General features: G+C 51.6%; 2 protein-coding genes across 2 annotated transcripts in view; one reads left to right on the plus strand and one right to left on the minus strand.

Annotated features, from left to right (window-relative positions):
• Window positions 1-3,695: 3,695 nt before the first annotated feature.
• On the minus strand, window positions 3,696-11,065 carry PTRH2 (peptidyl-tRNA hydrolase 2). Its single transcript, XM_077296196.1, has 2 exons — window positions 10,912-11,065; window positions 3,696-4,313 (listed from the first exon to the last, which is right to left on the minus strand). The coding sequence occupies exon 2, from the start codon at window positions 4,304-4,306 to the stop codon at window positions 3,791-3,793; it is 516 nt and encodes a 171-aa protein (XP_077152311.1). The 5' UTR covers window positions 4,307-4,313; window positions 10,912-11,065; the 3' UTR covers window positions 3,696-3,790.
• A 38-nt stretch (window positions 11,066-11,103) lies between these two features.
• VMP1 (vacuole membrane protein 1) overlaps window positions 11,104-15,204 on the plus strand; it is a 166,708-nt gene continuing 162,607 nt past the window's right edge. The window contains exon 1 of the mRNA XM_077296195.1: window positions 11,104-11,241. The gene's annotated coding sequence lies outside the window, so the exon portion shown is untranslated. The remainder of the gene's footprint in view (window positions 11,242-15,204) is intronic.

Here is a 15,204-nt window from a genome sequence, read left to right on the forward strand (position 1 = left end):
CACAACCCTAACCCCAACACACCCGTAACCCTAAATCCAACCCTAACCCTAATCCTAACCCTAATCCCAACCCTACCCACAACTGTAACCCCAACACAACCCTAACCCTATCCTTAACCCTAACCACAAGCCTAATCTTAACCCTATTTCCAACCCTAGCCCTAATTCCAACCCTAAGGGTACCGTCTCACATAACGATTTACCAACGATCACGACCAGCGATACGACCTGGCCGTGATCGTTGGAAAGTCGTTGTGTGGTCGCTGGGGAGCTGTCACACAGACCGCTCTCCAGCGACCAACGATGCCAAGGTCCCGGGTAACCAGGGTAAACATCGGGTTACTAAGCGCAGGGCCGCGCTTAGTAACCCGATGTTTACCGTGGTTACCAGCGTAAAAGTAAAAAAAAACGTACATACTCACATTTCGGTGTCCTTCAGGTGCCTTGCCGTCCGCTTCCCGCTCTGACTGAGTGCCGCCGTACAGTGAGAGCAGAGCGCAGCGGTGACGTCACTGCTGTGCTGTGCTCTCACTTTCCGGCCGGCAGACAGTCAGAGCGGGAAGCAGACGGCAAGGGACCTGAAGGACACCGAAATGTGAGTATGTAAGTTTTTTTTTTTTTTACTTTTGCGCTGGTAACCACGGTAAACATCGGGTTACTAAGCGCGGCCCTGCGCTTAGTAACCCGATGTTTACCCTGGTTACAAGCGAAAGCATCGCTGGATCGCTGTCACACACAACGATCCAGCGATGACAGCGGGAGATCCAGCGACGAAAGAAAGTTCCAAACGATCTACTACGACGTACGATTCTCAGCAGGGTCCCTGATCGCTGCTGCGTGTCAGACACAGCGATATCGTATGGATATCGCTGGAACGTCACGGATCGTACCGTCGTAGCGATCAAAGTGCCACTGTGAGACGGTACGCTAACTCTAATTCCAACCCTAACCCTAAGGGTATGTGCCCACTTTGCGGATTCGTGTGAGATTTTTCCGCACCATTTTTGAAAAATCCGCAGGTAAAAGGCACTGCGTTTTACCTACGGATTTACAGCGGATTTCCAGTGTTTTTTTGTGCGGATTTCACCTGCGGATTCCTATTGTGGAACAGGTGTAAAACGCTGCGGAATCCGAACAAAATTGACATGCTGCGGAAAATACAACACAGCGTTTCCGCACGGAATTTTCCGCACCATGGGCACAGCGGATTTGGTTTTCCATAGGTGTACATGGTACTGTAAACCTGATGGAAAACTGCTACGAATTCGCAGCGGCCAATCCGCTGCGGATCCGCGGCCAATCCGCTGCGGATCCGCGGCCAATCCGCTGCGGATCCGCGGCCAATCCGCTGCGGATGCGCGGCAATCCGCTGCGGATTCGCAGCCAAATCCGCACTGTGTGCACATGCCCTAACCCTACCCCTAACCCTACCCCTAATTCTAACCCTAATTCTAACCCTAGTTCTAACCCTAACCGTAGCAGAAAAAAAATATATATATATTTTATTTATTTTTATTATTGTCCCTATGGGGGTGATAAAGGGGGGGTCATTTACTTATTTTTTTATTTTGATCACTGTGATAGGCTATATCACAGTGATCAAAATACATCTGAAACGAATTTGCAAGATGGCGGCGCCCATGGAGAAGCCGGACGGACACCGGGAGGCCAGGTAAGTATGAAGGGGGGGTGATCGGATCACGGGGGGGGGGGGACCGGAGCACAGGGAGGGGGCACCGGAGCACGGGGGGAGCGGACAGGAGGACGGATGAGCGGACAGGACGAATTAGGGGGGCGGCCACGTAACGGAGCACTGGGGGGGCGATCGGTGGGGTGGGGGGGAGGCAGATTAGGTTTTCCAGCCATGGCCGATGATATTGCAGCATCGGCCATGGCTGGATTGTAATATTTCACCGTTTTTTTGGGTGAAATATTACAAATCGCTCTGATTGGCAGTTTCACTTTCAACAGCCAATCAGAGCGATCGTAGCCCCCCCTGGGCTGAAGCACCACTCCCCCTGTTCCTGGAGATCGGGTGAAATTGGAGTTAACCCTTTCACCCGATCTGCAGGAGCGTGATCCCTCCATGACGCATACGCTGCGTCACAGGTCGGATTGGCACCGACTTTCATGACGCAGCGTATGCGTCAAAGGTCGGGAAGGGGTTAAGACCAGGGCATGCTGGTCACATGCCTTTAAGACCTTGGCATTTATCAAGGATTACGCCAGAGGTGAAGCCCCTTGTGGGGGACTAGGTACTGTGGGAAGAGCCGGGATCGGCGGCGGCGGAGGGCTCCTGAGCTCACTTGAACTAAGTATTCTGGGAAAGGTGACCGGCTTCTGGTTGGTCATGACTTAGAGCAGAGAATGCTTGTCATGTTTCCTTAAGACCAGGGGATGCTGGTCGTGAAACTAAGACCGGGGTGGCAGGTCGGGAGCCTTTAAGACTAGCTCTAGGACCAGGGAATACTAAATGTGTTTATGCCGGTCGTGTGCCTTAGGTAGCCTGTATAATGGATGAAGTTTTTTAAATCATTATCCACCTCTGCTGTCGGAGGGGGTTGTGGGGAAAGGAGAGCGGGGGGAGGGATGGAGCGGCGTCTCCCTACCTGGTTCCTGAATCCCCCATCAGCGTTGGATTAGATTCTCCAGCGCTGAAAACACTGCCGGGACCGATGCAGCAGCCGCTTCCGGATATACACAGCTCGTGTCCGGAAGCGGCAGGGAGATAAACATGGCCGCCGAGAATATGGGGTGTTCTCGTCCTGAGCGAGAAGCGCCTGAATAGGGGGGCGGAGCCTTGGCGCGCGACCTAGCATGGGCGGAGAGCCTCCTACGGACACTAAGCAAGAACTGGCTAGCTGAGAGCCAGCAGGAGGGTGTATACTGCAGGGGAGGAGCGAACTTTCTTTGTTTTCACTTAGTGTCAGCCTCCTAGTGGCAGCAGCATACACCATGGTCTGTGTCCCCCAATGAGGCGAAGGAGAAAGTCTGAACTTCAACTGCATCTGAATTGTTTTGTTTAAAATTCATTGTGGTAATGTCTATAACCAAAATTAGAAAAATGTTGTCTCTGTCCAAATATATATGGACTTGAGTTAGACCATGAGAGCCTCTGTGCTGGAGGAACTGGGAAATGTACAGATGAGCATAAGCTTTTCTTCATATTTTATCATACTGCCTGTCAAAGCTGGAGAACCTCTTTAAATCATGGCAATCATTAGGCACATTGGTTTCTAAGTCTCAGTCATTGCTGCTTTCAATAGGTGGCGCTAGAGTTCTATTCCTCTCCCTATCTGAAGAAACAATTTGCATATTTCCCAGATGAACATGCACGATTTAGGCTGCCGTCACACTGGCAGTATTTGGTCAGTATTTTACATCAGTATTTGGAAGCCAAAACCAGGAGTGGGTGATAAATACAGAAGTGGTGAATATGTTTCTATTATACTTTTCCAATAATTGTTCCACTCCTGGTTTTGGCTTACAAATACTGATCAAATACTGCTAGTGTGATGGCAGCCTTAGAAGTCTCCTCACTCTGACATGCCAGGCTTGGCTTGTCACACGCCAAAAGGAGAAACATTACCTATAAGACCTCAGTGTCAGTGACAAATTCTAATCATCCTATAAAAAGGAAATTATAAATGATAACTGTTAGAAAGCAAAAGCCAGCAAAAGGGGGTAAAAATATGTCCATGATACAAATACATTAGCAAACTTTTAATGTAAAATTTAGTAAACTGCTACTTTGTCTGACATTATATTTATTACACAATGCATAAAGACATCAATAGAGTTTTAATTGTCCAGTCACTTGATCAATTAAGTTGGCAGGGCCTGGTCCGACACCTAGGACCGTTCGGGATCCAGGTGCTATCTGTGTACGGCCAGCATCCTGTATCAAACTAATGGTTAATCCCAGCTGCTTTGCATGAGAGAGAAGTTCAACTAGTGTGGCTTCATCAGGTGCTTTCAGCACTACTTTTGGTTGTCCGCAGTATTCCCACTGCTTGAGTAAATCAGGATTTCTTTTTTGGAGCTGCTTGTAGGCCGATACTGCAGCATGTGAGCACTGGGCCGCCACTTTTCCTTTTCCCATTTTTAAATCATTACGGACTACTAGTACCATCTTGAATTCACCACTTTCTCCCATGACACTTGCTTCACTTCCCACATCATTTCCTGCAACACTTGTGAGGTTTCGGATTTGTCCGTGATGACCACGCAGCCTCCAGCCTAGAAAGATACCACATGCTATCCCAGCAGCCAGGGTCAGAGCTCCAGGGTGGGAAATGTAATCCATTGGAAATCTAAAGAAATAGAAAGGAAATGTATAAAAGTTTTACCCACACCAGAAAGGAAGCTGGACAGAAACTCAGTGCAAAAAGCAAACTATACTACTACATTAAGAATCAGCATTTTCAATTAACAGTCAAGCGATAATAATCCCCATTAACCTGCAGAAACTGACATTTTACAGATATATGAAAAAAAAACAATTACACCAATACCTTAATGTTTCATCAAAGTGTTAGTATTCAGCCGTATTTATCTTATGGGGCAGAAGTTGTGTGAAACTGGATCCGTTGCGTATGCAAAAAAAAAACCCAAAACTCAACAATGTGTTCTGATTCCAGTTGTTGCTGCCGATCTCTAGGTGAGGAAGACGCTTGGCATGTCGTGCACACAAGGACATGTATTAAATGTGCTTCGCCTGAAGCTGAAATATAAAGTGGCAACTATCCAAAACTTTAAGGTAGGGGGAAAACAGAAGCGTAAGTCATATTGCATTAGACTACTGGATATGATCGAAAAGGCCATTTAGACCCATTGTAATACATCTTGTACGTATAAAGCAAAGGTTCAAGTAAGGCCTCATTCATACGCCCGTGTTTAAACACGTACGTGAAAAAATGGTACTGGTGTCATTTGTGTGTCCGTTTTTACCATCAGTGTGTCATCCGTGTGTCCGTTTTTACCATGTGTGTGTCATCCGTGTGTCCGTTTTTACAGTGTGTGCCATCAGTGTGTCCGTTTTTACCATCAGCGTGTCATCAGTGTGTCCGTTTTTACCATCAGCGTGTCAGTTTTTGCCATGAGTGTGTCTGTTTTTACCAGTGTGTTATCAGTGTCCGTTTTTACTGTCAGCGTGTCCGTTTTTACCATCATTGTGTCATCCGTCTATCTGTTTTGACCATCAGTGTGTCATCCGTGTATCTGTTTTGACCATCAGTGTGTCCATTTTTACCATGTGTGTGTCATCCGTGTGTCCGTTTTTACCATCAGGGTGTCATCCGAGTATCTGTTTTGACAATCAGTGTGTCCATTTTTACCTTGTGTGTCAGTGTGTCCATTTTTACCATGTATGTGTCATCCATGTCCGTTTTTACCATCAGTGTGTCATCTGTGTATCTGTTTTGACCATCAGTGTGTCCGTTTTTACCATGTGTGTGTCATCAGTGTCAGTTTTTACCAACTGTGTGTCAGTGTCCGTTTTTACCATCAATGTGTCATCAGTGTGTCCGTTTTTACCATCAGTGTCATCCATGTGTCCGTTTTTGCCAGTGTATCATCCGTGTGTTCGTTTTTGCCATCAATGTGTCATCCGTGTGTCCGTTTTTACCAGTGTGTCATCCGTGTGTCAGTATTTACCATCAGTGTATCATCAGTGTGTCCGTTTTTACCATCAGTGTGTCCGTTTTTACCATTAGTTTTTACGTTCAGGATTGCATCAGGATTTGGTCAGGATTTTTCATCAGTATTTGTAAGCCAAAACCAGGAGTGGGTGTTAAATGCAAAAGTGGAGCATACAGTGGGGCAAAAAAGTATTTAGTCAGTCAGCAATAGTGCAAGTTCCACCACTTAAAAAGATGAGAGGCGTCTGTAATTTACATCATAGGTAGACCTCAACTATGGGAGACAAACTGAGAAAAAAAATATCCAGAAAATCACATTGTCTGTTTTTTTATCATTTTATTTGCATATTCTGGTGGAAAATAAGTATTTGGTCAGAAACAAAATTTCATCTCAATACTTTGTAATACATCCTTTGTTGGCAATGACAGAGGTCAAACGTTTTCTGTAAGTCTTCACAAGGTTGCCACACACTGTTGTTGGTATGTTGGCCCATTCCTCCATGCAGATCTCCTCTAGAGCAGTGATGTTTTTGGCTTTTCGCTTGGCAACACGGACTTTCAACTCCCTCCAAAGGTTTTCTATAGGGTTGAGATCTGGAGACTGGCTAGGCCACTCCAGGACCTTGAAATGCTTCTTACGAAGCCACTCCTTCGTTGCCCTGGCGGTGTGCTTTGGATCATTGTCATGTTGAAAGACCCAGCCACGTTTCATCTTCAATGCCCTTGCTGATGGAAGGAGGTTTGCACTCAAAATCTCACGATACATGGCCCCATTCATTCTTTCATGTACCCGGATCAGTCGTCCTGGCCCCTTTGCAGAGAAACAGCCCCAAAGCATGATGTTTCCACCACCATGCTTTACAGTAGGTATGGTGTTTGATGGATGCAACTCAGTATTCTTTTTCCTCCAAACACGACAAGTTGTGTTTCTACCAAACAGTTCCAGTTTGGTTTCATCAGACCATAGGACATTCTCCCAAAACTCCTCTGGATCATCCAAATGCTCTCTAGCAAACTTCAGACGGGCCCGGACATGTACTGGCTTAAGCAGTGAGACACGTCTGGCACTGCAGGATCTGAGTCCATGGTGGCGTAGTGTGTTACTTATGGTAGGCCTTGTTACATTGGTCCCAGCTCTCTGCAGTTCATTCACTAGGTCCCCCCGCGTGGTTCTGGGATTTTTGCTCACCGTTCTTGTGATCATTCTGACCCCACGGGGTGGGATTTTGCGTGGAGCCCCAGATCGAGGGAGATTATCAGTGGTCTTGAATGTCTTCCATTTTCTAATTATTGCTCCCACTGTTGATTTCTTCACTCCAAGCTGGTTGGCTATTGCAGATTCAGTCTTCCCAGCCTGGTGCAGGGCTACAATTTTGTTTCTGGTGTCCTTTGACAGCTCTTTGGTCTTCACCATAGTGGAGTTTGGAGTCAGACTGTTTGAGGGTGTGCACAGGTGTCTTTTTATACTGATAACAAGTTTAAACAGGTGCCATTACTACAGGTAATGAGTGGAGGAAAGAGGAGACTCTTAAAGAAGAAGTTACAGGTCTGTGAGAGCCAGAAATCTTGATTGTTTGTTTCTGACCAAATACTTATTTTCCACCAGAATATGCAAATAAAATGATAAAAAAACAGACAATGTGATTTTCTGGATTTTTTTTTCTCAGTTTGTCTCCCATAGTTGAGGTCTACCTATGATGTAAATTACAGACGCCTCTCATCTTTTTAAGTGGTGGAACTTGCACTATTGCTGACTGACTAAATACTTTTTTGCCCCACTGTATGTTTCTATTATACTTTTCCTCTAATTGTTCCACTCCTGGTTTGGGCTTAGAAATACTGATGAAAAATCCTGACCAAATCCTGATGCAATCCTGATCGTGGACACATACCCTAAGGCTTGGTGAGTACAAGCTTCAAAGAATACAATGCTGAAGTTGGTGCCCACTGTGATGCCCATTTTTGTGCCAGTTTTATCATTTATGTAGCTGTTTTTAAGTGTATTCACATCAGGGCACCTAGCTGCACTGTATGTTATTATCGTGATGCTTATTTTTTGTTATTAAATCTATAAAAAAAAACAGAAAAGAAAAAAATTGCTGAATAAGAAACCAACTTCAGCATTGTTCAAAGAATGGATGAATGAATATATGTTATCCCAACTAGAAATACCCAATAGCCCATTCACGGCTATAGGGGGATGCAAGAAACCGGCCTAATTAATAGTCATTGTGCTTGGTGCCTTATAAGCTCATTATCCAACTATAGACCTAAAATGTCACTTGTGAAAGGATAGCCTGTCCAGGAAACCTGAGCCCAGGGCTGGGAATCGAAAAAGATTGCGGGAACCACAGACCTAAGTGTCCCACCGTCCTCCTACCCTCAGGGAAACAGTTAGGGAATTTGTGGCTTCTCTTTTATAGCTGTTTATGTCCCCTTAGTTCATCTCCTTAATTCATTTTCCTACAAGCACTATACATTTTACATTAAAGCCTAAAACATTAACATTGTAACCCTTTGCATGAGGTGCTGCGGGCCGTGAGGACTGGAATTGGGGAACACTCTAGTGTAGAGTGTTTTCTGCCAGGAGACACTTCAAAGACCCAGTATACGATGCCCATAGCGTCCATCCTTCTGTCTCGGTGGCGCCGGTACGTGCCCACACTGTACGTGCCCACACTGTACATGCCCACACTGTACATGCCCACACTGTACATGCCCACACTGTACATGCCCACACTGTACATGCCCACACTGTACATGCCCACACTGTACATGCCCACACTGTACAAGCCCTCACTGTACAAGCCCACACTGTACAAGCCCTCACTGTACAAGCCCACACTGTACATGCCCTCACTGTACAAGCCCACACTGTACATGCCCTCACTGTACATGCCCACACTGTACATGCCCACACTGTACATGCCCACACTGTACATGCCCTCACTGTACATGCCCTCACTGTACATGCCCTCACTGTACATGCCCACACTGTACATGCCCTCACTGTACATGCCCACACTGTACATGCCCACACTGTACATGCCCTGACTGTACATGCCCACACTGTACATGCCCACACTGTACATGCCCACACTGTACATGCCCACACTGTACATGCCCACACTGTACATGCCCACACTGTACATGCCCACACTGTACATGCCCACACTGTACATGCCCACACTGTACATGCCCACACTGTACATGCCCTCACTGTACATGCCCACACTGTACATGCCCACACTGTACATGCCCTCACTGTACATGCCCACACTGTACATGCCCTCACTGTACATGCCCTCACTGTACAAGCCCTCACTGTACATGCCCACACTGTACAAGCCCTCACTGTACATGCCCACACTGTACATGCCCACACTGTACATGCCCACACTGTACATGCCCACACTGTACAAGCCCTCACTGTACATGCCCACTGTACATGCCCACACTGTACAAGCCCTCACTGTACATGCCCACACTGTACATGCCCTGACTGTACATGCCCTGACTGTACATGCCCACACTGTACATGCCCACACTGTACATGCCCTGACTGTACATGCCCACACTGTACATGCCCACACTGTACATGCCCTCACTGTACATGCCCTCACTGTACATGCCCTCACTGTACATGCCCACACTGTACATGCCCTCACTGTACATGCCCTCACTGTACATGCCCTCACTGTACATGCCCTCACTGTACATGCCCACTGTACATGCCCACACTGTACAAGCCCTCACTGTACATGCCCACACTGTACATGCCCTGACTGTACATGCCCACACTGTACATGCCCACACTGTAAATGCCCACACTGTACATGCCCTCACTGTACATGCCCTCACTGTACATGCCCACACTGTACATGCCCACACTGTACATGCCCTCACTGTACATGCCCTCACTGTACATGCCCTCACTGTACAAGCCCTCACTGTACATGCCCACTGTACATGCCCACACTGTACAAGCCCTCACTGTACATGCCCACACTGTACATGCCCTGACTGTACATGCCCACACTGTACATGCCCACACTGTACATGCCCACACTGTACATGCCCACACTGTACATGCCCACACTGTACATGCCCACACTGTACATGCCCACACTGTACATGCCCTCACTGTACATGCCCACACTGTACATGCCCTCACTGTACATGCCCACACTGTACATGCCCTCACTGTACATGCCCTCACTGTACATGCCCTCACTGTACATGCCCACACTGTACAAGCCCTCACTGTACATGCCCACACTGTACATGCCCACACTGTACATGCCCACACTGTACATGCCCACACTGTACATGCCCACACTGTACATGCCCACACTGTACATGCCCACACTGTACAAGCCCTCACTGTACATGCCCACACTGTACATGCCCTGACTGTACATGCCCACACTGTACATGCCCTGACTGTACATGCCCACACTGTACATGCCCTGACTGTACATGCCCACACTGTACATGCCCTCACTGTACATGCCCACACTGTACATGCCCTCACTGTACATGCCCACACTGTACATGCCCTCACTGTACATGCCCTCACTGTACATGCCCTCACTGTACATGCCCACACTGTACATGCCCACACTGTACATGCCCACACTGTACATGCCCTCACTGTACATGCCCTCACTGTACATGCCCTCACTGTACATGCCCTCACTGTACAAGCCCTCACTGTACATGCCCTCACTGTACATGCCCACACTGTACATGCCCTCACTGTACATGCCCTCACTGTACATGCCCTCACTGTACAAGCCCTCACTGTACATGCCCACACTGTACATGCCCACACTGTACATGCCCTCACTGTACATGCCCTCACTGTACATGCCCTCACTGTACATGCCCTCACTGTACAAGCCCTCACTGTACATGCCCTCACTGTACATGCCCACACTGTACATGCCCTCACTGTACATGCCCTCACTGTACATGCCCTCACTGTACATGCCCTCACTGTACATGCCCACACTGTACATGCCCTCACTGTACATGCCCACACTGTACATGCCCACACTGTACATGCCCTCACTGTACATGCCCTCACTGTACATGCCCTCACTGTACAAGCCCTCACTGTACATGCCCACACTGTACATGCCCACACTGTACATGCCCACACTGTACATGCCCACACTGTACATGCCCACACTGTACATGCCCACACTGTACATGCCCACACTGTACATGCCCTCACATACGGCACAGAGTATAGGAAAGGAGCCCTCACCGAGCCCAGGCCTCCCACGTTGGGTTCTGTTAGTCACTTCCTGGTCCTACATGTCGCACTCGTGTGACGTCATCGCCGCTATTCGCCTGCGTTTTGCTTTACTACTCGCTCGCCGCTCTCTGCTCTGTAATTTCTGTAAAACCAGGGAAAATGGTAGCGAATGCGAGGCTGCGGAAACACGGAGGAATCCAACGCAGTCTCGGTTTCCACGCCGCTCGTCTCACCTTGATGACGTGGGAAGCCAGTAGGGGGCGCTGCCAGAGGTGACGCGGCTTCCGGTGCAGTGACCCGGCGAGTGTGACAGATCGCTGGTTAGAAGCTGTGGAGGAGGTGAGTGGTGTCCGGTGTGTGGGGTGAGAGTGACCGCTGGGTGCGGGCAGGACATCGGTGCCGGGCAGCCGCCGGCCATGTTATCATTGATCACTGATAAATGTGCGGAGCTGAGAGCTCAGTGCAGTGATCGGCTGCGGCATTGTCCGGGTGTCTGCGATTCTCATACAGTCCCTCTGCCGTCATCGTACGCTCCCCCACAGGCAGTGTCTAGTCTCTGCTCGGGATCCCCCCACAGGCAGTGTCTGCTCAGGATCCCCCCACAGGCAGTGTCTGGTGTCTGCTCGGGATCCCCCCACAGACAGTGTCTGGTGTCTGCTCGGGATCCCCCCACAGGCAGTGTCTGCTCGGGATCCCCCCACAGGCAGTGTCTGGTGTCTGCTCGGGATCCCCCCACAGGCAGTGTCTGTTGTCTGCTCGGGATCCCCCCACAGGCAGTGTCTGTTGTCTGCTCGGGATCCCCCCACCGGCAGTGTCTGTTGTCTGCTCGGGATCCCCCCACCGGCAGTGTCTGTTGTCTGCTCGGGATCCCCCCACAGGCAGTGTCTGGTGTCTGCTCGGGATCCCCCCACAGGCAGTGTCTGGTGTCTGCTCGGGATCCCCCCACAGGCAGTGTCTGGTGTCTGCTCGGGATCCCCCCACAGGCAGTGTCTGGTGTCTGCTCGGGATCCCCCCACAGGCAGTGTCTGCTCGGGATCCCCCCCACAGGCAGTGTCTGATGTCTGCTCAGGATCCCCCCCACAGGCAGTGTCTGGTGTCTGCTCAGGATCCCCCCCACAGGCAGTGTCTGGTGTCTGCTCGGGATCCCCCCACAGGCAGTGTCTGGTGTCTGCTCGGGATCCCCCCACAGGCAGTGTCTGGTGTCTGCTCGGGATCCCCCCACAGGCAGTGTCTGGTGTCTGCTCGGGATCCCCCCACAGGCAGTGTCTGGTGTCTGCTCGGGATCCCCCCACAGGCAGTGTCTGCTCGGGATCCCCCCACAGGCAGTGTCTGCTCGGGATCCCCCCACAGGCAGTGTCTGCTCGGGATCCCCCCACAGGCAGTGTCTGCTCGGGATCCCCCCACAGGCAGTGTCTGCTCGGGATCCCCCCACAGGCAGTGTCTGCTCGGGATCCCCCCACAGGCAGTGTCTGCTCGGGATCCCCCCACAGGCAGTGTCTGCTCGGGATCCCCCCACAGGCAGTGTCTGCTCGGGATCCCCCCACAGGCAGTGTCTGCTCGGGATCCCCCCACAGGCAGTGTCTGCTCGGGATCCCCCCACAGGCAGTGTCTGCTCGGGATCCCCCCACAGGCAGTGTCTGCTCGGGATCCCCCCACAGGCAGTGTCTGCTCGGGATCCCCCCACAGGCAGTGTCTGCTCGGGATCCCCCCACAGGCAGTGTCTGCTCGGGATCCCCCCACAGGCAGTGTCTGCTCGGGATCCCCCCACAGGCAGTGTCTGCTCGGGATCCCCCCACAGGCAGTGTCTGCTCGGGATCCCCCCACAGGCAGTGTCTGCTCGGGATCCCCCCACAGGCAGTGTCTGCTCGGGATCCCCCCACAGGCAGTGTCTGCTCGGGATCCCCCCACAGGCAGTGTCTGCTCGGGATCCCCCCACAGGCAGTGTCTGCTCGGGATCCCCCCACAGGCAGTGTCTGCTCGGGATCCCCCCACAGGCAGTGTCTGCTCGGGATCCCCCCACAGGCAGTGTCTGCTCGGGATCCCCCCACAGGCAGTGTCTGCTCGGGATCCCCCCACAGGCAGTGTCTGCTCGGGATCCCCCCACAGGCAGTGTCTGCTCGGGATCCCCCCACAGGCAGTGTCTGCTCGGGATCCCCCCACAGGCAGTGTCTGCTCGGGATCCCCCCACAGGCAGTGTCTGCTCGGGATCCCCCCACAGGCAGTGTCTGGTGTCTGCTCGGGATCCCCCCACAGGCAGTGTCTGGTGGCTGCACGGGATCCCCCCACAGGCAGTGTCTGGTGGCTGCTCTGGATCCCCTCACAGACAGTGTCTGGTGTCTGCTCGGGATCCCCCCACAGGCAGTGTCTGCTCAGGATCCCCCACAGGCAGCGTCTGGTGGCTGCTCTGGATCCCCTCACAGGCAGTGTCTGCTCGGGATCCCCCTACAGGCAGTCTGGTGTCTGCTCGGGATCCCCCCACAGGAAGTGTCTGGTGGCTGCTCGAGATCCCCCCCCACACAGGCAGTGTCTGGGTGGTTGCTCGGGATCCCCCACAGGCAGTGTCTGCTCGGGATCCCCCCACAGGCAGTGTCTGCTCGGGATCCCCCCACAGGCAGTGTCTGCTCGGGATCCCCCACAGGCAGTGTCTGGTGTCTGCTCGGGATCCCCCCACAGGCAGTGTCTGGTGTCTGCTCGGGATCCCCCCACAGGCAGTGTCTGGTGGCTGCACAGGATCCCCCCACAGGCAGTGTCTGGTGGCTGCTCTGGATCCCCTCACAGACAGTGTCTGGTGTCTGCTCGGGATCCCCCCACAGGCAGTGTCTGCTCAGGATCCCCCACAGGCAGCGTCTGGTGGCTGCTCTGGATCCCCTCACAGGCAGTGTCTGCTCGGGATCCCCCTACAGGCAGTCTGGTGTCTGCTCGGGATCCCCCCACAGGAAGTGTCTGGTGGCTGCTCGAGATCCCCCCCCACACAGGCAGTGTCTGGGTGGTTGCTCGGGATCCCCCACAGGCAGTGTCTTGTGACTGCTCGGGATCCCCCCACAGGCAGTGTCTGGTGGCTGATCGGGATCCCCCCACAGGCAGTGTGTCTGGTGGCTGCTCGGGATCCCCCCACAGGCAGTGTCTGGGTGGCTGCTCGGGATCCCCCCACACAGGCAGTGTCTGGGTGGCTGCTCGGGATCCCCCTACACAGGCAGTGTCTGGGTGGCTGATCGGGGTCCCCCTACACAGGCAGTGTCTGGGTGGCTGCTCGGGATCCCCCTACACAGGCAGTGTCTGGTGTCTGCTCGGGTTCCCCCCCACAGGCAGTGTCTGCTGTCTGCTCGGGATCCCCCCACAGGCAGTGTCTGGTGGCTGCTCGTTATCCCCCCCACAGGCAGTGTCTGGTCTCTGCTCGGGATCCCCCCACAGGCAGTGTCTGGTGGCTGCTCGTTATCCCCCCCCACAGGCAGTGTCTGGTCTCTGCTCGGGATCCCCCCACAGGCAGTGTCTGGTGGCTGTTCGGGATCCCACCACAGGCAGTGTCTGGCGGCTGCTCAGGATCCCCCCCCCCTCCCACAGGCAGTGGCTGCTCGCTGCAACTCCCTGCTCCGGATCTCGGGGATGTAAGGACGTGTCTCACTCATTGTGACTTGTCCATGCTGCCCGCGGATTGTCAGCAGATGATCCAGTGTAAACAGCAGCATTTGCATCATTTAATTGTTTGATTTGGCAGGATCTTATGTAAAGAATACTGGTTATATTTCTATCCAAATAGTATTACCCTGGATAGCTTTCCCCCTGAGCCGCAGTTTCCCTTAATGACCTTTTTATTTCTTAATGTGGCTCTAGACAAAATAAGAGGGATCAGCCGCCTGATGTCCGCTGACATGTCTGATCTGCACAACTCCATTATACACTGCCTCATAGTAAGGCTGTCAGCATTGCCCATAGCAGCCAACCAGAGCTCGGCTCTCATTTCTTATACTACTCTGGATAAATAAAGGCAGAGTTCTGATTGATTGCTATGGACAACAAAGGTAATTTCTGTTACTGTCGGAGAGTTTTGCTAAATGAGAGCCTTTATTATTATGTACATAAGGAGATATGCAGACGCCTGTCAGGACTGACTTCTTGTCTTTGGCCTGTGCGTAGTATTGCGATGTGTGTGGTACAACTCGGATTGGTGGCGGCTCTCCCTACAAGAGCGTGACAGCGTGTATTTATTTCTTGCTCGGATCAGCAAAGCTGACGGCCAGTCCGAGCACTGTGATGCGATTCTCATTATATGGCCGTGTGACTCTCGCCTTTATTCTAGGAAAA

This window comes from Ranitomeya variabilis, chromosome 3 (genome assembly GCF_051348905.1).
Source record: "Ranitomeya variabilis isolate aRanVar5 chromosome 3, aRanVar5.hap1, whole genome shotgun sequence".
Taxonomy (NCBI): Eukaryota; Metazoa; Chordata; class Amphibia; order Anura; family Dendrobatidae; genus Ranitomeya; species Ranitomeya variabilis.

Excerpts from the sequence above, each read along its gene's own strand:
- PTRH2 (XM_077296196.1), bottom strand. The coding sequence starts at position 4,306 with ATGGATTACATTTCCCACCCTGGAGCTCTGACCCTGGCTGCTGGGATA.